The sequence below is a fragment of the Rhipicephalus microplus genome, chromosome 8, assembly GCF_043290135.1.
Source record: "Rhipicephalus microplus isolate Deutch F79 chromosome 8, USDA_Rmic, whole genome shotgun sequence".
Classification (NCBI taxonomy): Eukaryota; Metazoa; Arthropoda; class Arachnida; order Ixodida; family Ixodidae; genus Rhipicephalus; species Rhipicephalus microplus.
Window position 1 is genome coordinate 29,648,236 of NC_134707.1, and position 24,160 is coordinate 29,672,395.

At 42.7% G+C, this 24,160-nt stretch overlaps 1 protein-coding gene across 5 annotated transcripts in view; it reads right to left on the reverse strand.

Annotated features, from left to right (window-relative positions):
- Window positions 1-3,570: 3,570 nt before the first annotated feature.
- Window positions 3,571-24,160, reverse strand: part of LOC119165286 (uncharacterized) — a 65,599-nt gene continuing 45,009 nt past the window's right edge. For 4 of the 5 annotated variants that reach the window (XM_037417467.2, XM_075871409.1, XM_075871412.1 and 1 more), the window contains 6 exons: window positions 20,982-21,293; window positions 17,233-17,553; window positions 15,302-15,613; window positions 11,180-11,500; window positions 8,893-9,207; window positions 3,571-7,540 (listed from right to left, as the gene is read on the reverse strand). In XM_037417467.2, coding sequence (XP_037273364.2) covers window positions 7,218-7,540; window positions 8,893-9,207; window positions 11,180-11,500; window positions 15,302-15,613; window positions 17,233-17,553; window positions 20,982-21,293 — 1,904 coding nt within the window. In that variant the 3' untranslated portion in view covers window positions 3,571-7,217. The remainder of the gene's footprint in view (window positions 7,541-8,892; window positions 9,208-11,179; window positions 11,501-15,301; window positions 15,614-17,232; window positions 17,554-20,981; window positions 21,294-24,160) is intronic. The other variant, XM_075871413.1, reaches the window with a different exon arrangement.

Sequence of the window (24,160 nt, forward strand, 5' to 3'; positions counted from 1 at the left end):
TGGGAAAGGGCTGAGAAAAGGGTTCCTAGCAGTACATCAACAGGCCCTGATGGCATTCCAATTATGCTGATAAAGACATTAGGTCCGAAGTCTGAGCAGGCTTTGAGAGAGGCAGTGAGCAAAATAATAATCGATGTTGAAGTCCCCGATGGATGGAAACTTAGCAGGATGAGCAAGATCTATCAAGGAAAGGGGAACAAAGCTGACATAAACAACTACCATCCTATAACAGTGACATCAGTGGTCTACAGGCTGGCGATGCAGATTATAAAGGAAAGACTGCAGGCATGGATAGAGGATGAGGGGGTGCTGGGGGAACTGCAGAATGGGTTTCGGAAACACAGGAGGTTGGAAGACAATCTGTTCTCACTGACGCAGTTCATCGAAATAGCAGAAAAGGAACACAGGCCCCTGTGGCTAGAATTTTTGGATATCAAGAAAGCATATGATAGCGTGGTTAAAAGGAATTGTGGGGATTACTGGACACACTAGGCGTGGAAGGTGTAGTCACTAATCTTTCAAAGAATATCTATAAAGGTAACACTGTAGTTATAAAGTGGGAAAAACAGGTATCCAAGCCTGCAGAGGTAAAACGGGGCTTAAACAGGGGTGTCCTATGTCAGCCTTATTATTCATGATGTACCTACAAGGATTAGAGGCCAAATTAGAAAAAAGTGGACTGGGCTTCAACCTCTCTTTTGTCAAACAAGGAAAACTCATTGAACAGGCACTACCAGCATTGATGTACGCAGATGATATAGTGCTAATTGCCGACAACAACGAAGGTTTGCATAGATTGGTGGACATCTGCGGTACTGAGGGAGATAGGTTAGATTTCAGATTCGGTAAGGAAAAATCAGCACTCATGATTTTTAATGACAATGAAGGTAGTGAGCTTAGAATACAGGAGGTCATGCTAGAAATAACAGATAAATACAAATATCTGGGCGTATGGATAAGAAATGGGGCCGAGTACCTAAGGGAACATGAAATATACGTGACGACTAAAGGTAACAGGAATGCAGCGGTATTGAAAAACAGGGCACTGTGAAATTACAATTGGTATGATGTTGTGATAGGAATATGGAAAGGGGTCTTGGTTCCTGGTCTGACGTTTGGAAATGCGGTCTTGTGCATGAGATGAGAAGTTCAAGCAAGATTAGAAATTAAGCAACGTGGAATAGGTAGGCTTGCCTTAGGAGCTCACGGGAATACACCAAATCAGGGAGTACAAGGCGATATGGGATGTACATCATTTGAGGGCAGGGAAGCTAGCAGCAAGATAAAATTTGAGAAGCGATTGATAAAAATGGGGGAGGAGCATTGGGCTAGGAAGGTATTCAGCTACTTGTACATGAAGAATATCGATACAAAATGGAGGAAGCGAACCAGAAAATTGACTGGTAAATACTTAGAAAAACAGCAGGGGGGCAAACCATAAAGAATTATCGGTTAAGAAAAAGGTGAAGGAAGCTGAGACCGATATGTGGAGAATTGGCATGATTAAGAAGTCCACACTAGAGATCTGTCGAACTTTTAAGCAGGAAATTGCCAAGGAAAGGATCTATGATATTACTCGGGGTAGTTCTCTACTGTTTGAGGCTAGGACGGGAGTATTGCTAACCAAGACGTATCGGGCCAAATACGAAGGGGTAGACACGGTATGCAGTGCGTGTGGAGCGGAAGAAGAAACTGCCGAACACTTGATAATGTTCTGTAAAGAGCTTCACTCTATAGTTGAGGATGATGGCGCAGAGGTTTAGGGGCGAAGCTCCTTATGGCGTGGCTTGTGCGTCCCTCGTAGTACGTAACCACCAGTGGCACATACCCGAAATAGCGGTCCTTACGATTTTGACCTCCAAGGTGGTTCTGGTGAGAGATTTCATCTGTGCGTTGTTGAACAATAAAAGATAGTGCTCAATGCACATGTTAATGACTGCTAAGGGGGAATGAGAGACAGGAGTATTCGGCCTTTAGGTAACGCGCACACTGCGATCCCCATTAGCAGCTATTGGCATGTACATTGAGCACAATCTGACAAGAAAGGGTTGCTACGTTATACTCGCTGGGTGTAACCTCCTTGGTTTTAGAAAGGTTTAGCGAGCGTTGGGCCACATAGCCATGAATACAGTGAACTAGTATATACCATGAACTCGAGGTGGTTAAAGGTGGGAAGTAGATCCGAAGCGCAAGCCGTAAGAAAGTGCGCATGTGCCACCTCGCGTTTAGTTCCTGAAATGTCTGCGGGATGGCGGTGCTTCTATATGGAGAATATATGATGAAAAGATGCGAGATGGTGGTACTTGGAGTGCTGAATATATGGACGAACGGACACACAGACAGATGCATGGATGGACGCATGAACGGACGCAGGCACGGATGCATGGAAGAACGCAGGGATGGACGCGCGAACGGACGCACGCACGGATGGGTGGATGGACGCATGGACGGTTACACAGACGTACGCAGGAACGGAAGGAAGCAAGAATGAATGCACGGACGAATGCTTCGTCCCACTCCCCATCATTCACTCCATGGATATGCTGCCATTTTTTTTCAAAGCACTGGGGTTTAGGGACAGGGAGGGCAAAACAGACTTTAAGCGGGTAGAATTAACTGGAAGAAGGTTATGTGATTGGTGGCTAAAGTCAAGGCACGAGTGAAAATAAATCCTTGACTGAAAAGTACCAGTCCTCAACTTCTTTCTTTAAAGGAAAAAAAAAATAAACCTAGTTTTTGGTTCATTAAGTATTACGGCTTGGTGGCGCTAGCCACCGCCCGATCTAAAGGGTACAGCCTTATCCATCCATCCATCCATCCATCCATCCATCCATCCATCCATCCATCCGTCCATCCATCTGTCCATCCATCCATCCATCCATCCATCCATCCATCCATGGGCGAAGCTCCTTATAGCGGCACCCGTTCGTCTCTCGTAATTGTAGTAGTAGTGTGTAACAAGCGTTACATTTTGACATCCGAGGTGGTGCCGATGGGAGATTTCTTCTGTGCGTTGTTGAACAATAAAAAAAATTCGCAGCGTGCGCGTTAACTAAAAGCCGAATGCTCCTGTCTCTCATTCTCCATTAGCAGCCATCGGCATGTACATTGAGCACTATCTGACAAAGAAGGGTTGCTACGTTATATTCGCTGTGTGTAACCTCCTTAGTTTTAGAAAGGTTTAGCGAGCGTTAAGCCGCAGTTCCATGAATACAATGAACTAGTATATACCATGAACTCGTGATGGTTAAAGATGGGAAGTAGAAACTTCCCACCTTTAACCATGTCGTAGCAATCGACTTATCGCCACAATTATGTGATTAATTGTACCTGGTTTTTTGTGCGTGCCCCATGTTGAACACACACTTTGCTTAGGTGTACATCGTCTTGCAGTTTTTAGTAGAGTTAACAGATCATCTGTTCACGGTACTGGTACGCCGCGATTCGCCGGTGTTAAGACGAAAAACATTCAAACTGAACAATGAAAGGGATTAATTCAGGTCTCACGTATGTTATGCACAACGGTGGTAAGCACTGCACTCTTTGTACAGCAATGTAGTGACACAGGTGTAGCAAATACAAGCGTCTTTATTTGCCGTGGCTTGCACTGGGAAGCCAGGAATAGCGTGGAACATGTGTGAGTGAGTGCGAGTCACACTCTTGAGCAAACTTGGTACGAAGAAATGTAAGCTTAACCATATGAGGCGAAGTTGGAGGATGTGTTAAATGTTACATTATTGATGTTGTGTGGCCAGTCATACGGGGAGCTATTCTCGCGGTGTTCAACTCTTGGGCATGTCCAATTCAGCCTGTCCCGAGTGGCTGGAGTTGGCTAGCAGCGTGCCGTCTGTTTAGCGTCTTTCTTCGGCAACGTAATTTTGACGCCACGCTGCCTTCAAGCCTCTCGAAACAAATGAAATAGACGAAATGCGTTTCGCCACAACGAACGCTGCCCCCAGAGATCCGCTTTTAGACGCACATCTCGGAGGCCCTACATAGGCTCCTATCGCGTTAGCCCTTGAATTACGTCTAACGCGGCCGCCCGCCTGACGCACCCGAAAGGTCTGTATGCATTCACTGCATCTCTCGTCAAACATATCAACATGATCATACGCACGTTCAGACTTGTCAAGTTCGTTTACCAGTCATGTTACTCTATATTTCATCCACCTAGTTTCATTTTACGCTGATTATGTTATGACGGGTTCAATACGCCGACGAGGCCAAGCGCGGCCTGACGTCACAACTCACCATTTTTCTTTTTTTTTTGCATAGCTGAACGCTCTTTGGCGAATTAGACATGTACAGGAATTACACACCGTAAACATAACTACCACGATCTCGCTCGACAGCCCCCGTCAGTTAGAAACAAAGTTAGTTATGAAGGTTAGAACGTTGTTATTAGAATTGCTGAAGAGAAAAAAAGTTAGAGCGTACAGATATAAAGCAGATTGTACTAGAGCCATGTTACTTAAGCCGCCGCAAGGCATGTAGAGTTGGTTAGCAGAGTAGAAACGTTGGCTGAATGGTTTGCTTTATATCATAAGGGTTCGAGCAATGCCAGTTCGCCAGATGGCGCCACATAATTGTATACAGCATGCCTTCTACATACGCGGCATTCAACGAAAACATATAAATGACGCGTGACAGGCACGGCGAAAACACATCAAGTCCCATTCTGTTGAGAAAGGTACCACTCTGCCAAAAGCACTTGTTTTTGGCATAGTTGGTGCATACTTGGTGCAGAAGACTGGGGCGCAAAAACATATCGTGAAGCAGGAAGAGCAGAATAGAAGAAAGAACAGCGCTGTTCTTTTTTTTTCTTTTCTTCCTGCTTCACGATATGTTTTTTGCGCCTCACTCTTCTCCACCAAGTACCAATCTGCATAGCGCTCAGCACATGGGAAAGGAAAAGACTGTTAGTACAGAGCAATGTAATTCATTTGGCTTATAGTGATAAGCATGCATAAGAATAGGAAGTAAATTTGTACTATATCCACAAGTTGAATGAAGAGTGGGGCGAAGAATATGTCCGTCCACCCATCCGTCCGTCCGTGTGTCTGTATGCCCGTCTGCCCATCCGTCCGCCGGCTCCTACCACACTGTAGGGCGCGAATGAGATGGACGGATGGACGTACGCTCGTTCGCCCCGCTTCTCATTATTCCCTCCGTGCATATGGTATGAATTTTCTTCCTATTTTTACACAAAAAAAACAAACCATAAATGGCCCTTCTTCAAAATGGATCTAGACAAAATTATCGACATTATATTTATAGAAAATGTTGATTTGGATCAAACCAAGTTTCTCGTGACAATTTTATATCAGGATTTTTTTCAACAATGAGACAAGTATGTAGAAACTGAAAAAAATGAACCGGCAATACCACTGCAAGAATTCAATAGCTGAATGGTGGGAAATACCAACAGTCGAAACAACCTTCTCTAGTACATATATATATGCTGGCCATTGCGACCTTTCCAGGCGGTGCTGTTTCGCTTTTGTGTGTGACGACGAGGAAGATGGATTTAAGGGTGATAAGCTACGTTTCTGGGCAGGCGAATTGATTTCAACGTCAGTGTTGACACTCAGATATATAGTAGAGAGTTGACGTTCTTTCTCTGTATGTTTACTATACTGCCTATCTGGGGCCAACCTATCATCACTCATGCTGCATAACACGCCTGCTGAGTTGTAAACGTAGTACTTTTCTGAGGAGAAAGTGCTGTTATTTATAAGCGGAATTGCTGAGTGGTCATTATCTGATACAAGCATTCTAAGCAGCTGGTAAATAACTTGCCCATTTCTTTTGACACTGCCTTCCTTACTGCGGCCGCATTTGTTTGGGCGAAACTAGCATCTCCCATTGCATTTTGTTGAGCGGTAATTCCAGCGTGACCTTGTGCCCTTTTCTTGAAAACTACCATTTCTTTTCTCCTTGAGCATCGTCTCCAGCCAATTACTTCAAACAGTTGCTTCTCTTGAATGCGAACGGGACACCTACAATAATCGGCTCTATGAGTACGCTCACACAAGTAGCACTTCTCAGCTCTGACCGTGCAGGGGCGTGTGAGTGACTCTCACCAAGAATGCCACACCGTCTCCCACATTTACACATAGCAGCAGTATGGCTAAATGGCCAACAATTTTTACATTGCAGGAGACGCGATGCTAACGATAGAACCCTACAGATTGGTGGCCAAGCTTTTACTGGATACTCTCGCGTTGTCCATTACTCGATCGTGCCGGTAGATAGCCATTACTCTGGCCATTGAGAGTTTGCCGAGCGGGCTTAATTTCGAGTCAACTCCACGTACAACGTTCTTGGTGCATGCAAGATGAGGTGGGATATATGCACTCATCAGATTAGTAGCAGATGAGCATTTAGGAAGATCCGCTACACAATCTGTGTCGTGTGGTCTGCACACAATACCTCCGCGGCCAAACTGTCGTACATCGGTGACGCCTTCGTGCGCAGAGGCTACCGCATGAAGCTTCTCCTGAATCCTGGAGTTGTTCAGCCGGATCGTTATATTACCCGAGGGCACCAGTGAAAGAGAAATTCCGCTAACGCCGTTGCGTAGAAAAAGTTGAAGGTGTAAATCATCCGGTCGGCGAGAGGCTGTCCATGCCGAACTGCCCTGCCTAGGAGTGTTAGAAATTTCCGCGATTCCTTGAGGGCCCCTTAAACCAAACTAACGATGGAGAACAGAAAAGAGACACAAAAGATATCAAGATACCTGATCCGTAACTACCAAAACTACTAGAGCGAAGCGCGTTCCAACACAGCTGGAGACGAACGTTCACACGAGAACGGCCTTCTTGTTCCTCTTCTACTTAACCAGAGGTGGTCGGCTGGAAACGAGCTAGAGGCACTAACTGTGGGCGGGCTTTCACGTCCGCCAACCACGGTGTGATTATGAGGGACGCCGCAGTGGAGGGCTCCGTAAATTTTGATCACTTGGGGTTTTTTAACGTGCAGCTAAATATAAGTGCACGGCCTCATGCGTTTCCACCTTCATCGAAAATGCAGCCGCTTCGACCGGGTTTCGATCCCGCGACCACTTGCGTTCTGCACTGCTGCATGAGGCCGCAAAGCAATTAGAGATCGGGGTAAGACGCCACGTGGTTGCACAATTGCGCTTTTTAGAAACACGCGACATTCGACGGAAGCATACAAACGACACCGGACGTACGTGGCCACACAACGCGGTACTACTAGATGCTAGTCCACGGCCAGCACCTTTCATATGTGTTGAGTCCAAATAATTCGGCCCAAAGTGAGCCACGCTTTGACGGTCCGGCGGACTTCGTTTGTGCTCCTATGTTGACTCTACCACAGGCCTTGATATTGCAGGTTGCAGTAATACGACTTGACGTCTTGTGCACACGGCAATAGCTCAACCTAGCTTTGGAATTGCTGTTGGCCCGTGAAATATAGTGGTCGAAATTGGAGTAGCATTCTTTTGGAGCCTTGTATGTTATCTCGAAGTATCTGTGCGTGATGGCCGATAGTTGTAAGTCTCTCACTGGGGGAGGATCTGAAATGGAAAAAGAAAGCGGGGTATCCATAAGATGCAACTAACAATAGAAACAAGGGAATACCTGTCGTGCTAGATGGTCCATGATATCAGTGATTCTTCTGATACAAAAAGCTCTCACACATGCTTATTATGCACCTATTCTGGCAGACGTCTACAGTAATTTTCATGCGTGGCGTAGAACCTCTTGCGACAATAAACATCGCACCACGTGTTTTCAAATCCCGCAGATTAGCGTAACTTCATAGTTAATGCCTCACCATTTTTATCTCCAAAGCGCTATTTCGAATGCACCGAATACTTACAAAGGCAGGGAAGTGTGGTGAAAAGCGAAACGGAGACAAGGAAAAGCAGACAGGGAGAGGCAACGTTATTGAAGGAAACAAATAAATTTTCAGTGCGCGAGCGATATAGGCAAACTATGCAAATCTGCGACAGCCACCCTTTAACACACGTTTTGGAGATGGTCAATATATCCAGATCATAAGGCAGTCTCTCCGGAAGGTTTGCGAGTGTGGTGGTCGGCCGCAATGCACACTTTAGAACTTGCGGACCGACTTTCTTTGGGCCATCCAGCGAGCCGTGGAGGCAGCGCGGGAGCAATATCTCCAAGCGGTCATCTAGGTCACCCCAGGCCCAGGTTTTCCATTCTGTGGTTTTCCGCACTTTCAGTATATCTATTGTGCCATCAGTTGTGGTGTTTGTGGCAGCAAAGTTTTCTCTGAGCACACAAGTAGTTCAGGACAACTTATATCTAAGCACGTAAACAACGTGATTCAATTTTTCGTTCAAAAATACTTTCCAGTTGATGCTTCAAAAGAAAGGTGTCAAATATGATCGGAAACGCTTGCCATGTGTTATGAGCCTATGTATTCCTAGTGTTACTATCCTAGTTCGGCCAATTTCACATTCTAAATTGGGATAACATTGAAGAAAGATAACTTTATATATTTTTGGACATTACCCCGACAATGAGGGCATATTTAGGCACACCGAAACCCACTCGAAGAAAATAATCTGTTTGCTATTGTCTTATCAAGCGATTCTGGAATCAAAGCTGTTTCTTTGCATTACTATTGAACGCACCCATAGACTGGAGATGTGGCGCTCTTCGAAACTAACCAGGATTTTTTTATGAAGCTCAGCAACCACTAAAGCTGACGGGAGAACCCTATAACGACTTTCTCAACACAATATAAAGCCTCCAGTAGAAAAACGTTCTTGATTACGGGGGCTAAGGAGCTGCGAGGAGGCGCCTCATCCGTATTGCGCAAAATTAGGCTGAACAAACGACTCTAGATATGTTTATACCGAAAGCAAATACTTGTGCCTGATTACTAGGAATGACGTACGTTTTCCGGGCAGGAAAACTCCCGATAGTGTCTCTCCACTCAACGTGTCGTTAGCCGCTCCCCTCACATTTGGTTTCACACTGATGGTGGCGTTAGCACACAGCTCTGGCTGATCGCACGTGACACTTGTCTGGCTCGAAGTGATGACACCTCCCTTGTTGCAGGACACTAGTCCGTTGCTCGCATTACCGCTGCTTCTAGCACTGTTTTCGGTCACCATGACTGTGTAGTTGTCCACGCAGCCTTCCGGTTTCTGCCAATTCAAGGTGAAGTTGTCGTCTCCCAGGTGACTCACGGTCAGGTTCCTCACGGCAACTGCGGCGTTCGTCAGAAAACTGTTACCATAGCCAGCTGTCTGCGAAAGACCAGAATTAGCAGGGGCAATCCCACTTCATCCAGATGCCCTTCATCTTTTTTTAAAATCGTGGTAACTATACAACTTTAACGCTTAACAATAGGTGATTGCAGGTGAAAAAGAATGGAATTTTTTCAGCAGTTTGTTCTGACATAGAGGCACGAGAGCTTAAACGCTTCAACGACACTTATCTATATTTCTCGTGCACTCGTTATGTGGGATCAATACAAATCTGCATTCTTCAAACTGAAAATGTGTTCACTGAGGTGTCACGAGAAAGTGGCGCCATAAGTAAGGCAGTTATAATAATTGATATCTGTAACGTCTATTCCGCAGGCTTAAGTAGCCACGAGTATTTGATGGGCGTAAGATAAACTATCGCGTATGCACTGATCACAAGAAAATAAATCACAAAAAATAAAGGATCACAAGAAAATAAACCAAACGACTTAATCCAGAACAGCGTTATACATACCCAGTGACCACGTCGTTCATTTCTTAGTGAATTTAGACAGGGAATTTGTGGAAGTGATTACTAAAAGACCTGTAACGCAAATCAGATGAAGTGCATAATCCACTGTGTCATAATACAAGTTTGCCGTTAATTTCTATGGCAGCTTTATATACTGTCATTGCAAGAAAACTTTAATAATTGTGGTCATTATTTGGCAGATTGTTGCAAATAAATGTGTTTTTGTTAAGCCATTCTATGTATCTGCAAGTTGAATAGGTTAGGAAAATATAACTCATCAAACTTGTTACGTCGATGACAGAGTCTAGGTGTACACATCATCCCGACTCTCTTTCAAACAAGGAAGACAACGTCTTGAAAACGAATGGTAACTGATTTTATGATAGCCATTTGATTTGATTTATTGTTTTTCATTTACACACATGTGTAACATAGTGGTAAATGAAGGTGGGTGGAAGAAAAAAGCCGCATAAACGTGGCTTGAGGGATACCTCACCCCCTTAGTGCAGTATGGCTGCATATGGTAGGGCACATAATACCCTTGTATAATACACTTAGACAGTGACTATAAGGTATGGAAGATATAAATGAATAGATAAAAAAGCAAAACAAAAATTAAACATTTGCGATGTAGATTACATTAGACAAAAGCGGGAACAATATATATATATATATATATATATATATATATATATATATATATATATATATATATATATATATATATATATATATGTATGTATGTATCTGTGTACTTCAGCAAGAAAAATAAGAAAAAAACATATAATACTATATTAACTTCCTGAAAACACCACGAAGAGGGCAGAGCAATAACATATTAAATTCTGACATTGATAAATGCGGTAAATAATTGCCTGCTCCGTTAATGAGTTAACAAGTCTAGGAAGATTGCTCAGTAGCATTTGGTAACCATAATTTGTTCTAAAGCGTGAAACCTTCCACAGTTCCTGGAGTACGAGTGCTATAACAGGATAACTCATCAAATAGCTTTGCACGTTTTTCCAGTAGTAAAGTATTGCGTTTAGCACTAAAATAATATTCGCGCAAGAGTCTAGTTTTGTAGGTGTTATGGGTTTTAGTTATGTTGTATTTCTTAAAGAGGTTTTCGGTATGGGCCAGATACGGTTAAGTTAGCGACAATGCGTATTATTTTGCTCTGCATACGAAATAGTTTATTAAAGTTGAACTGAGTCGTAGTGCCCCATACTAGATGTCGATAATGGATGTGAGAATAAATAAAGCATTATAAATAAACAGTTTTACAGGAACGAGTAAAGTGTGTCGGTAACAATTTAAAACACTTGTTATACAGCAAAGTATTTTGAGTACCGAGCATACATTATCATCCCATTGCAAATGATTTGTAAAATGTACTCCTAATACGTTCACAGAAGGCCCACGTTCTATACTTGTAGATCTACGGACTCGTGTTTTCTTACCTTTGCCTGGAATGTAGATGTCCTTTATTGTGACGCCCGGTGAATAGCCTGCAGTTGGTTTGTTTATATGTGTCTGTACCATGAACCGCACATAGACGCACGGCGGGAGTTGGCTACACACGATGCGCGTCCGGTCTCGGTGGATGATCGTACCCTGAACACAGGATCGCACTGCATCCTGCGCCACGCCGGTCTTGCTTCTGTTGGTGCTGGTAACTTCTACCGAGTAGTAGTCAAAGCTGATCTTGGGCTTTTCCCAGGCAGCAATGAAGAAATCGGCACCGACTCTCACGATGCGTAGGTTGGTAACATCCGGAGGAACTGAAACCAGGTCGCCGTCATCAAACAAGCAGTAGTTTACCAGCTCTTTTCGGCAGCTTTACTATAGCTGCGGGGACACTGTGTTACCATTGAGAAATGCTTCCACTGGGGCTAATTGGTATAGCATTGCGAAGTGCAATTACGCGTTGCATAGAAGATCAGAGACGACTGACGCAAAAACATGAACCATTTCGCGTTCTCATGTCATTCAGCTCTGTTCTTCTACACAATGCGACGTATCACTTCGCAGTGTCTTACCAATTGTTTCATTGTAGTATGAAGTACATTAAAAGAGATACCGAACATTCGCCATGGAACCTTGTGATTCGCGTAGTTGTACAACATTCTACAACTACGCGAATCAGTCTAAGCCACAAGCTCAACACTGCCCCACCAAGTGTGAAACTCCTCTTCTACTTTTCTCTAATTAGGCCAAAACATGAGTTCGTCTCCGTGGTTTAGGATTCCCACACAAAAATTAACATAAAAAACCGAGAAAAATTTTCAAGGGAAGAGGTAGAGTTTATTTAGAGTAAGCTTATACCTACCCTCCTGCAACAGCATTACTAACTTCTGATGGTGTACAGATATTACAATTTGAAAGAAACAAAAGGCGATTAGAGTTTCTCCCCGGCATAGTTAACCTTAGGCTAGCCTTGGACACCGTAGCATATGAATGCTTCTTGTTAAGAAGGCGTACTAGGCACCACTGTCATCGTCTAACGCAAATATTCGCAAACTCTTTTTGTTACTCTTCCTTTTCCCACAAACAATAGCTCAAATATTCAATGAACTAAGTGAAGCAATTCCCCAATGCCCATGGCATGTATATACAGCTACAATTATTTAAATAGTATTTTTTATATTTTAGCATTGAATTGTGAGTAAGTTGAGGAATTTTTGTTATTTCGTAAAGTCCCAGCGCCGCATGCTAAATCCAAATATATCGCTTAAAGAAGCACTCTTCAACCCTGTTTTGTTCTGTTATTTAGTTTGTATCTTGCGTATATTGCTAACCATGGTTAGACGTCTTGTCCGCATTATTCTATAAATAAAAAAACAAAATTTCAAGAGCTCTCTCTCTTTCTTTCTCCCTTTGTTTTCGGCTTGTTTCTTTTGCAGTAACGTATTTTCTGGGGTAATGAACTTACTCGCAATGGTTCGTCAGCGCTTGAATTTGGTGGCCTTTATTCGCCACCAGAGTTTGCGCTGTTTCGCCCTCTGTGTCTTCTCAAAGGAGTCTCCTCTAGTGGTATTGCACTCTCACCATTGTTTTTTTTTTTTTCATTTCTGAAAAAACCTTCTATAACACACTTTTTGGAATTCACTGGACGTATGTAATCGCATTGTCCTGGATCTCCACTAAGATATCAAAATGACGTTCTTTGAACGTAGTTTTGAGCTTAGTAGGAAATATGAAAATGTAGCTGGGATAAAGTTTAAAGAATTTGGGTGCTGTGGTACAAAAGAAGTGTGGCGTTTTGCTATATATCAGCAAAAAAGGAGCAACACATTTGTCGGGTGTTGCTATAATGCAACATTCAAGCCTGGTTTTACTACAATTCAGGCCTCTTAATGCACTTGGAAGAATCTTTCAAAGGCGCAACAAGTCCCTGGCAAGCTTGTTTGTTTACCATCTGACCATGCGGTACATATTTCTGATCAACAACACATTTCACATCAACACATCAACTTCCTTTTCGACCAACTTATGCATGGTTTTTTTTTTTAGGGGGGAGGGGGTACACCGTGAAATTCCCTGGCCAGCCACTGTGATAACTGCGGCTTCGTTTGAACATCATAGCCGAAAGCTGATGCATCAACACCTTTTATGATGTTTATATGAAAGTTCTCGTCATTATTTGCAGTGGCGAACAGTTCCTTGCTGATTTTCTTCCGTTAATCCGACAACAAACGCTGCACAAATTTAGGGCTGAAATGACGCATCCCAAGTTTGTTCTTCTGAACTTTTTGATGTGGTCGTGCGCTGATACTCACATCGGCGGCAACTTCTCGAACAGTCGGATGATTTCCAGAAATCGCTGTTCTAACTCTCTCGAAGCTGTGACCATTATGTGCAATATCATCCAGGTTTGGGATCCTCTCGAAGCGAGATTATTCCATCTTCGAAGGGATTAAACCACTCATACAAGTGTCTGCAACTCATACAGCCCTTCCTATGCTTGGCTGAGCAACGCAAACGTATCCGTGAAAGTTTCCCCAAATTTGTGACTAAGCTTTACACATGAACGTTGTTCTTAAAATTCCGTCCTCTTCACGTCCGCACTGACTCGAAAAACAGCTTGTTCATGTGTTCACATTAGTAGCTGCAGCTCACGAACTAAAGGTCTAATTGAAATTGCAAATGACATTTTTTTTGTGTAAACACGCCACTACGCGTACATAGTAACCGCTACATGCTCCCTCTGATGATTGACAGCTAATCCTAAAGGTTTGTTTCTTTAGAGCCAACCCTGTATTTGACCTAAAGAATCTCAAATCAATCAACGTTAGCGGCGTGAAACGATGACTCAAGTTCCGGGTTACCTCCAATCGACCATACACTCGTAGTATATGAGTTCCATGAACACTGAACGCAGCTGCCTCATATACCAGCCATTTTACATTCCACATATAAAGGACAGTACACCGAAAATTAAGCTAGTCAGACCATAGCCCCTCCAGATATTTCAAGCACATAAAATAAGCTGTGACGCCTCCTCAAAAAGACGGTGCGAAAAAGCACATGGAAAGCGTGCACATCTTCAATAACTCCACAAAGAGCATTCACCGTTAAATCAGCAACCGACATCGCACCGAAACTATACGTGAATCCGCAATTCTCGGCGCTTTCAAAAGCTAATTACTGAAAGTCTCAATTTGTTGACGATTTAGCGATGCCTTGTATTCTTGAAATCATACGTCTCAGGAATATCCTACAGTGCTCTTGGCAAGTCAGTGGATACGTTTTGTAGAACCTAACTGGGACATTCTTCGCTTAAGGTTACCCGTTCTTTAACTCTATCTACATAACTTGCCTGCTGTATTTATCTCATAACTTGTGGCGATCATTTAGGGTATATAAATCTGTGCTCAGTAGTGAAAAAAAAAAGCATCATTATGGCCACCGCTGCTCAGTAATCTCGCACCTAATTATTAGGTTTTTAGCTGTCAGATGCGATGGCTTGGGCACCTGAATAGAATATCTTTTTTGAAGTTCAACGTGTATGGCTAGCTAAAATCTCCGAACATCCAAAAAATTCGCTGAATCACACGCATCGACTATCTTGCTGGCACATTTGCCACTAAACTTCAATTTCTTTGTGACACTTCAAAAGCAAGATTTATGCGCCTATGCGACATAAATTCCTGTGGTTGGCTCTTTGTTTGCTTTGTTTGTTTGTTTTGTAAGTTTTTCTCTCATATATACTTTTGCTGTGTTCAGTATACCCTTCCCTCTTTTCCAGTGCATTTGCCGGTCCCACGGCGACAAAATCTCAAGAGTAAAAAAAAAAACACCACGGTGAACTCTTTCGTGTCACAGAACATCGAGAAACGAGACAGTCTTTTTATGTTTGGAATAAAACAACGATTTATAACGAGCAGCCTGTTGAGCCCTGGACAAAAAATCTTGCCCAAGTTTCATCGCACAATTTAAACACGCAGTCGCAGCTTTCCTTTGAAAATACTATGGGCTACAATATACTGTGGCCCTCAACGTGAAAGGCTGAAATGCCAACACTTTGAAAGATGCTGTAATATCATGCGACCTCGTAAACTCATGCGACCTCGTAAACTCACCCAGTACCGGCGTTCGCAGCGTCGCTACCGCTGGCCAGCCCCTGATCTCGTCCATGCCGCAGCGTCTCTTGGCCGTAACCAATATACAGTAGGGGGTATCCTGAGTGCTGTTGAACATTACCGACATGCGTTCCGTCACTTCTTCCCTGCAATCACCAAGGTTTCTCTCTCGACCACATGTCCGGAACGTTCTACATATCGTCACGTTATAGGACAGTGGGACGGCCGTCCCTTTATCGGGATGGTCCCACTGCAATCGAGACACGGATGGGGATACTGAACTAATTGATATGTCCTTCGGTGGGTGTGGTTCTGAAAGAAAGCACCAAATTAACAGCATAAATAACAAATGCTAATGCACAGTTTCAAATGAGACGTATAAGTAAGAAGTGAACCTATTAACCTTGTTGAACTTTGCCTGAGGTAAAGTGAGATTACCCTGTACACTACGCTCATGATCCGAATACTCAGCTGAAGTAAAGTTAAGGATGGGTATTCACACGACAATGGAACTGCAGCCTCAACCTAATAGAATGTAGAAAACTGTGACTTTCATAGCCGTTAAAGTGTTAATTTTTCTATGTATAATCTACAGGTCTAAGCGCCTACAGGTCCAAGTGTCTATAGTCTAAGTGCATGCACACAGTCTACAAAAAATTCGAGCCTGGGCATGTCTGTGAGCACGAGGAACGCTGAAATCAAGCAGGTACCGATTTGAACATTCACTGTGCAATCCTGTGCGCAATTAAGAAAAGAAAGGCTCAAAGTACAATGATGCCGGCAAGCACAGCCGCCGGTCGTCCATATTTGCTTTGCAATTGGTACGAGCGTAAAGTTGCCATGTCCCATTACAACACGCTAAAATGCCCCGAAATGTTACAAAGGTTACGATACATTATGAACCGGCACTGCTGAGTGGTAGTACATGTAAAAGTTTAGCCATTGACGCACCGTTGCATAAAAAAAAACAAGCAGATGCATCTACATAAAACATTTACACACACCTCTGAAGAGTCACAAAGGTATTCACAAGGCACAACAATAACTTTTGCCATCTTACATCCCGAAACACTGATATAATTATGAAAGATGCCGTAGCGGAGGAGTCCGAAAATTTTGGCCTTTCTTGAGATTTCTTATCATGCAGACAAATCGAAGAATACAATCTCCAGCATTTTGTGTTCACTGAAGTTACGTGCGTCAAACGTCGTGCAATCAAAAGGGTTAAGTATTTTTTTCGCCCTATGGCGCACATCAAATTTGCTGATCAAAAGCTCTTAATATTTCAATGCTTTCAATGGAAAAAAACAATAGCTCATTTTAAGCTTGCTTGCGTTGTGCAGATATGTTCTCGCTGTGTGCACTTGGTGTGTGAAGAAAATCATTCGTTATCTATACAGTTTCACATACACAGGGTTTCATGTACCATGTGCGTAGGACAACCATACAAAATACATTAATCATGTTGGTTTCTCGGAAAAATATCTGCATGGATGTAGCTTCCGCTGGCACTAACACCATGTAGCAAAAACATTTGTGTAAGCTAGACACTACTGGGTTATTTCGAGAGGCTATTTGGCCCTGTGTTGCTAACAGTAAGGTAATTCACATATTTATATAGGCGATGTGGCAAGAACAAGTTGAACACTGAGATTTTTATTATGTAAGGTGGGATTTTAAGGGAAGCTGAAATGTTGACGCAGCGAACAATCTTTGCGTATAATGACGTCCCATTTGTAGCACCGACGAAGACAAGCCCTCCCGTCGAAACACATCGGCTAAAGAGCCACACTGTGTTCCACACCCTTCCCATAGCATTCCTGCCAGGCACACAGCGTGTCCTCTAGACAAGTGCATCAACTGTTCCTTGGAACATATGCACATCCCTCCCTCTGCATATATGCTTATGTGCCCTAATAGCCTAGTAATACCTTCAGCACGTATGAAGATGTCTTTTACTGTCACTCCAGAAGACACACGCTCTGGCTGGCCGGTCAAGTGAGTGCGCACAACGAAGGACAATGTTGTGCAAGGTTCAAATGGTCCGCAGGTAACATGCGTCTGGTCACGATGAACAATGGTTCCATTGGCGCATAAGCCAAGCTTGTGCGTGTCAATTCTTTTCCAGCCGACGTCTTTCACAAAGGCTTCAACAGAGTAGTAGTCGAACCGACTTTGTGGCCGCTGCCAGGATAAGACAACGTAACCAGTCCTGATGGCGTACGCGAGCAAGTTGGACACTTCGGCAAGTTCTGCAAAATAACATTGGTAATTTTAAGCCATTTCTGCATTAGACCGTTCTGAGTGGCACCAATTGATGCGCGACGCAATATACGTCATCTTGAGCGGTAGAGGGGTATCAGCAAAGACAGACGGTCGTAAAACTCAATTAGCAATCGATTCTAAACTATCATTATTGTAGATTTTCTATTAACGTTCAAGAGAAAAAGCAGGACTAAAAGGTAAGATACATCGTGACGAGGGTCCTTAAAAAATCACAATGTTGCAGCAACATATCGAACAAAGGTGCATCTTATATATATATATATATATATATATATATATATATATATATATATATATATATATATATATATATATATATATATATATATATATATATATATATATATATATATATATATATAGCAGTCCGACGTGGTGATGACATAAGTGTATCACATATTGCATCAAGCGGGAACGGGAATCCTTTTTTTTAACTGAATTCATTACAAAAAGTAGCAGAGAAGAAAAACCACATTATATGATGCAGATGAGCACACAATTGCTCAGAAAGCTCCACATATTTGCCCTCTCCGAAGAAAAGAAAATACACTGAAAATGTCACTGTGGTACAACATCACGTTGGTACACTAGTCATATTCTTCGTAAGCAGGGAGCCTGAACCACGGTTAACGTAACCACAGTTTGCTTATGTTACACCATACGCGAAACCACGGTAATGCCGCTAACCACGGTTGGAGGAAGACGAAAGAATGGCGGCGCCCATGAGTGATGAAAGCATGTGGCGACGAGCGTGCTGTAAAAACGGGCGAACTGAACGGTAAGAACTACAAGATAGAGAGAAATAATTAAAAGAAAGAGACAGGGAGGTTAACCTAGACGAAATGGTTTACTACCCTGTACGGGGTCGGGGAAAAGGGTCAGAAAGAGGATAGATATAGAGAGATATAATATAATTTAGAAAAAAAAAACAACATGCGCACACATTCAGGGACTTCTGATCACAGTCGTTTGGAGAGGGTGGTTGAACGCAAGAAGCGCAGGAGCGCCTTCACAGCCTTCTTCTGCGACGTAAAGTCCTGTCGGTAGCGCAGGAGTCTTTCTTCCTAAAGAGGCTGGTTGTCCAGTTTATCTAGTGCATTGCAGAGTGACTGTCTCTGCGAGCAGTATTGTGGGCATTCACACAGAATGTGCCAAGTTGTTTCATCACTGCCACAATGGCCGCATGCAGCAGTGTCAGCCATTCCTATGCGGAACGCGTACGCATCGGTAAATGCGACGCCCGACCATAATGATCACAGCATAGTAGCGTCTCGTCGGCGTGATTCCGGAGGAATTCGAAGACTGAGAGTTGGATCTGAAGTACCTAACCGTGCATGGATGAAATGTGACTCGTTCCATTGTGACGTGGTGCGTTTGCGAGCAAGCATGCGGAGTTTCCGTGCAGCGTTCGTTCTGGAAAGCGGAATTGATATTTCATCGCTTTTAGTATGGGCAGAACGGGCAGCTCGATCAGCCCGTTCATTGCCAATTATTCCACAATGACTTGGAAGCCATTGAAAGGAAAAAGCCTGATAAATCTATGGGAAAATTATTCAAGTAAGTTGGTGTCCCCGTCAAACAATGCAGCTGTATATCTGGCAATAACTGTCAAATTGAAAGTGTTTATTCGCATATATTTGCGTAATTCTCCATTTGGAGAACATCATGCAAAAAAAAACCTGGAGCCTTACAAAAAGGAATTAGCCTAAATTGACCCAACGCAGCGAGCAATGGAAAGGAGGTTGATATGTGTTACTTTCAGAGACAAGAAAAAATCATAGGGGAACAGGAAACAAACCGGGATTAAGAATATCCTAGTTGAAATCAAGAAGAAATGTACATAGGCCAGGCAGGGTAGCGCGTAGTCAAGATAACCGCTGGTCATTAAGGGTAAGGGTAAATGACTAGATTCTTAGAGAAGGCAAACGCACAGGGAAGACAGAAATTAGGTGGGCCGATGAGAATAAAAAGCTCGTAGGTACAACGTGGCACCAGAAAGAACGAGACAAGCTTAGTTGACGGATCACGGGAGAGGCCTTTGTCCTGGAATGGTCGTAGTCAGGCTGCCGATGATGATGATGCAAGAAATAAGTGACATACAGGACAGTAATCTGCTGATTACAGCATCAGTTTATTGTACGCCAGGTGATGTTAGCCTCATTAATTGAGGAGAAAGAGAGATAGGCTCTTTCATAGATAAACATAAACAAAACAGGACACTTTCTCGCTATGTAACATCGGCGAGCCATGGTTCATGCTAACCATGGTTTCTCGTGGTCGACCACGGTTGGTCGTAATCACGTTCAACTTGCCTGGGTAACATGGGTTTAAATTAACTCTTCCGCAGTTTCAGTCACGGTAAGCATCTACTGTTCTTTTTTTATTGGAAAGGCCAGAACATTCACGGAATTCGACATATTGTCGCGCCTGAACTTGAGAGATGTGTCATTTTTGTGTTTTGTGAGTCATCTGCGGAAGTGTGCGTTCACACGCGCCATATAATGTATTTTTTTCTGGCTTGTTTTGTGATAAACTAAGCTTCAACTCAGCGCTGTAGGCTTCCCCTCTTTTTCATCTCTTCTTATTTTCTGCAGAGTGTATTAATTCCTTGATGTAATGTAAACTCGCTGAAGCTTCCATGCTCCTAATGTTATGGTTTATTTCGTAGAAATGTCAAGAAGTGCCATACTGCAGAGGGTATTTCTTCAAGGCTCTAAATGTAAGTCTTTTTATGCAAGTGATATTTATTGATTTATTTGATTTTTATATATACAAAGCACGAGACACAAATAAATAGAAAGGGAACATGACAACTGCCTTTTTCAGGTGGGAGGACCTCTTCAGGCGTCAATCCCTTTAGCCCTCTCGTCCTGAAGTGTAATTTCTTTGCTCATGAATAAAATAAACTAGTTTCCTCATAAAGGTAACGCGCTTGCCTGCTTTTTCGGGAAAGGAATACGTAGAGAAAAGGAAGACAGAAAAGAAAAAAAAAGACGAGAGAAGAGAACAAAAAACAAAAAAAAAACACACGTAACTCTAGATGAATTGGCACATAAAAAAAACGTCTATAAACGCGAGACCAAGTCGGTTTCCTTTAGAAAGTTAGCAGTCCTCGATTACCTGGTCATGCCTAGAAGCACATTTTTCTGGGAACAGGCAATCGTCAAGTGTCATGAACCTAGGGCCAATAAGTGCATATTTCCTTCGTGAGCAGTGCCCGTTGTGCAACGGATGTAAGGCAGTGTAAAAGTATGTATTGTATTTTTTTAGAGGAGCTGAAAAACAAACATAGTCAACTGCCCCACGTCCTAGACGATATAATTGTTCCCGCACTGACACAGAGCCAGCGCTTAGGTTAGAAAAATATTTCGCAAGATTGCATCAAATAACTCACCGAAAATTGGCGTTCGTGATTCCGCTACTGCTGGCTGGCTGCTGATTTTGTCGATTCCGCAGGTTGTATTGGCCGAGACCAACACGCAGTAAGGGGTATCGGGCGTGCTGTTGAAATTTAGCCAAGTCTGCGCTGTCACGTGCTCCTCGCAAAAACTTAGGTTCCCTGCTGGGCCACATGTCCTGAATGTTCTACATATTTTGACGGTGTAAGAATCGATGGCGGTGGTCACGTTATCCGGATATTCCCACTCCAGTAGTGTCAGCGTTGAGGATACCGGTATTATCTTAACGTTCCTCGGCGGAAGTGGCTCTGAAAGAGGGCGCACACTTATTGTCACGCATATATGGTAATATACACTTTGCAATACAAAGAATAAGGGCACAAGGACAACACTTTTTCGTATTACCTTGAGGAACGCAGTTCTAAAATTACCTGAAGTTATCTTCAACAAAAGCATTCAGAAACCCACCTCCCCCCACCCTCCACACTGCCCTTTTGCCGACCTGAATGTCTGATAGGATCTTTAGCATCACTTTATTGTAACCAGATAGATCTTTTGCCTGAATTCTTCAATTCAAAAGTAATATTTGTCCGCCCTTCTTCTCAAACAAGCAAATAACATCTGATGTAAAGACATCGAACTTGTCATAATAAAGGATGAGCATTCTCTAAGTTTGATCACGCATATGTGAGCTTTGTGATCAGAAACTTGCACCATAAGGCCAAGTTCAGAAAACAAAAACAAAAACACTAAGCTCTACACATAACCACTAAAGCTTACGTTAAAGAGCATATCTTTTGAGGCACATCTGAGCGTTACAAAGCAAGTCCTACTGTTTGTTAATTTTTCATCATTGTAAGTGTTATCGAAAGTGGGTCTTATGCCAATACTTCCAACTCTCTTTGCAATTGGAAAAGATAATTTTGCAGAGAAATAAAACAAAAATTGGTCAGTGAAATGAACCAAGACGAATGATACTAGATGAAATGTTTTAAAGGCCTAAAAATGTGTACAAGCAATGAAGGCACTGTTGCATAACAGGCAGTCAGATGAAATATTCTGGCACTATTTTGATTACTAAACTTTATGGCGCAACCACCAGTGTGGTATAATGGTTCGTTAAAATTCAGTGCAAAATTCTTGTAGCACAAAAATTTGCTTCTTCACTATCAGAAGAATACCAAACATAAAGTTCACAGGAAAAAAAAAAGACTGGAAGGATCTTTGAGCATCGCCTTCCAGAGTAAAACGCGATAGCGTGCTGGGGTCCATCACCTTCTGAAATGCCAGCCTCTCTTCAGTTCATCGCGAACATCTCAACCGTGCCGTATGGAAACGGCCATCTGTGCCCGTAGCATTGACCGTTTCACGGAACCCTAGAATGTCTACTGCAAGTACAGTTGTGAAGTGACCACTACGTCGTAATGCTTGCTTTCACGTATCAGCTAAGTGCCCACTCTACGCCCATAAAACAGTACATAAACCTACTACGCGCCGTCCAGTTTGCTGGTGCTTTTGCCGCTGATGACGAATGAATACGCCGGAGCGCATTGTAATGAGCTGGCCTTTGAAACAGCCACTGGTTGCGCAATTCACGTGCTTGGACGCCTTGCGTGATTCTACGCTTCTGTCACACAGTATCACCTGCCAAATAAGACTTCTTTCACTGCGTGACACTAAAAATATTGTTTTGATTTTCATTCGTTATCATGGTTCTGTGGGGAAACACCTGATTTTCATGCAGATGGCCTGAATAGGATCCTTCCTCGCACCGCGGTTTTTTTTCTTAGATATCTTATTTGCATCCTTTTCGTTTTTCACGTCATGGACAAGATAATTTTTCACTCACAACCACCGACACCGTCACTGACGCCGACGCAGATACCTAAACTTCTGCGAAATGAGCCCTTAAACGTTATCAAGTTAGGAGATTAAAAAATACAGGTACAGCACTTACTTAATAAGTGACAAAGAGTGGCGAAATTTTCTTAAATTGTGGCTAGTTCCATCCTGGACCTTACTTTTTTGTGCCTTTGCCTGGGTGGAAGCTCACTTTTTTTTCGTTGCTTGCTTTGCCGCATCAGGTGAGCATCGGAGCCATATTGAGAAGGTTTCGTGATAAGCAGGCAATCATTTGCAAGACGAGCTTTTGCAGTGTAGAGGCCATGGAATCGGTGCCAACTTGTTTCAAATTATGAATTCTGCCTGTGTTGTTCAACATTCATATGATACACAGCGTCACACGAAGTGATTGACAAGTCAAACACGTGTTTTTGAGCGTGAAGAACCCATGTACCATGTTTCATGTCTACATAGTCATAAATAAATGCTTCAAGAAAAAAAAGACAAGTTTACAATGGTATTAGAGCATAAATACATGTTCCAACTGATATGACTGTTAAATAACCGACAAGCACTAGAAATAGAGAGAGATTTCATTAGAAAAACAAAAATTTTGGCCAGCTTTTATATATTGCTGCCTTGCTACTTTGTATAAGGATGAGAAAGGAAGCAAAATTATTTTAGGCAAATCTCTATATGTTGTGTCAATGTTATAATGCACACAAAAAATAACACTTTCTGTTTTCATATCATAGATTAGGCATGATGTAAGGTTTATGGATGTGTCTTTTTAAAGAAATTGGTGAGACAGAAAGTTTCTCCAGCGTAATCATGGACGACGAAGTGCGCATTCAAAAAAACCTTGAAATGACCTTTTAAAGAATTCACATTTTTATTTGATGTCACCTTTTTTACATTTTATAAAATGGAGATAGCTAGATCACCGTAAGGCCGAACGTAACACCTCGCCGCTCTTTGGGAATGGAGATAATGCTTGGAATGAAATCGAGCAGTGTGCACAAATTATTGTTGATAACTCTGTTTTACGTACAGGGATTTTTACAACCATGCAAATACCACAGCCATAATTATTTAATTGTCCTTGTTTCGCTTTGGGCAAGACATTTTCATTGACATTAATTCAACGCGCACTGCGAAGTCGTACGAGCAAGGACGCATTAAGCGCAATGCATAAAGATATACTATGTTATCCTGCGACCAGAAAAAATCTTTTCGTAAGCCTGGTATATATATAGTCTCTCTCCCAAAGATGCGGCTCAAAATGCCTAATAAGCACGTGAGATTGTCTTTAGAAATTCGTGCGAATAATAGA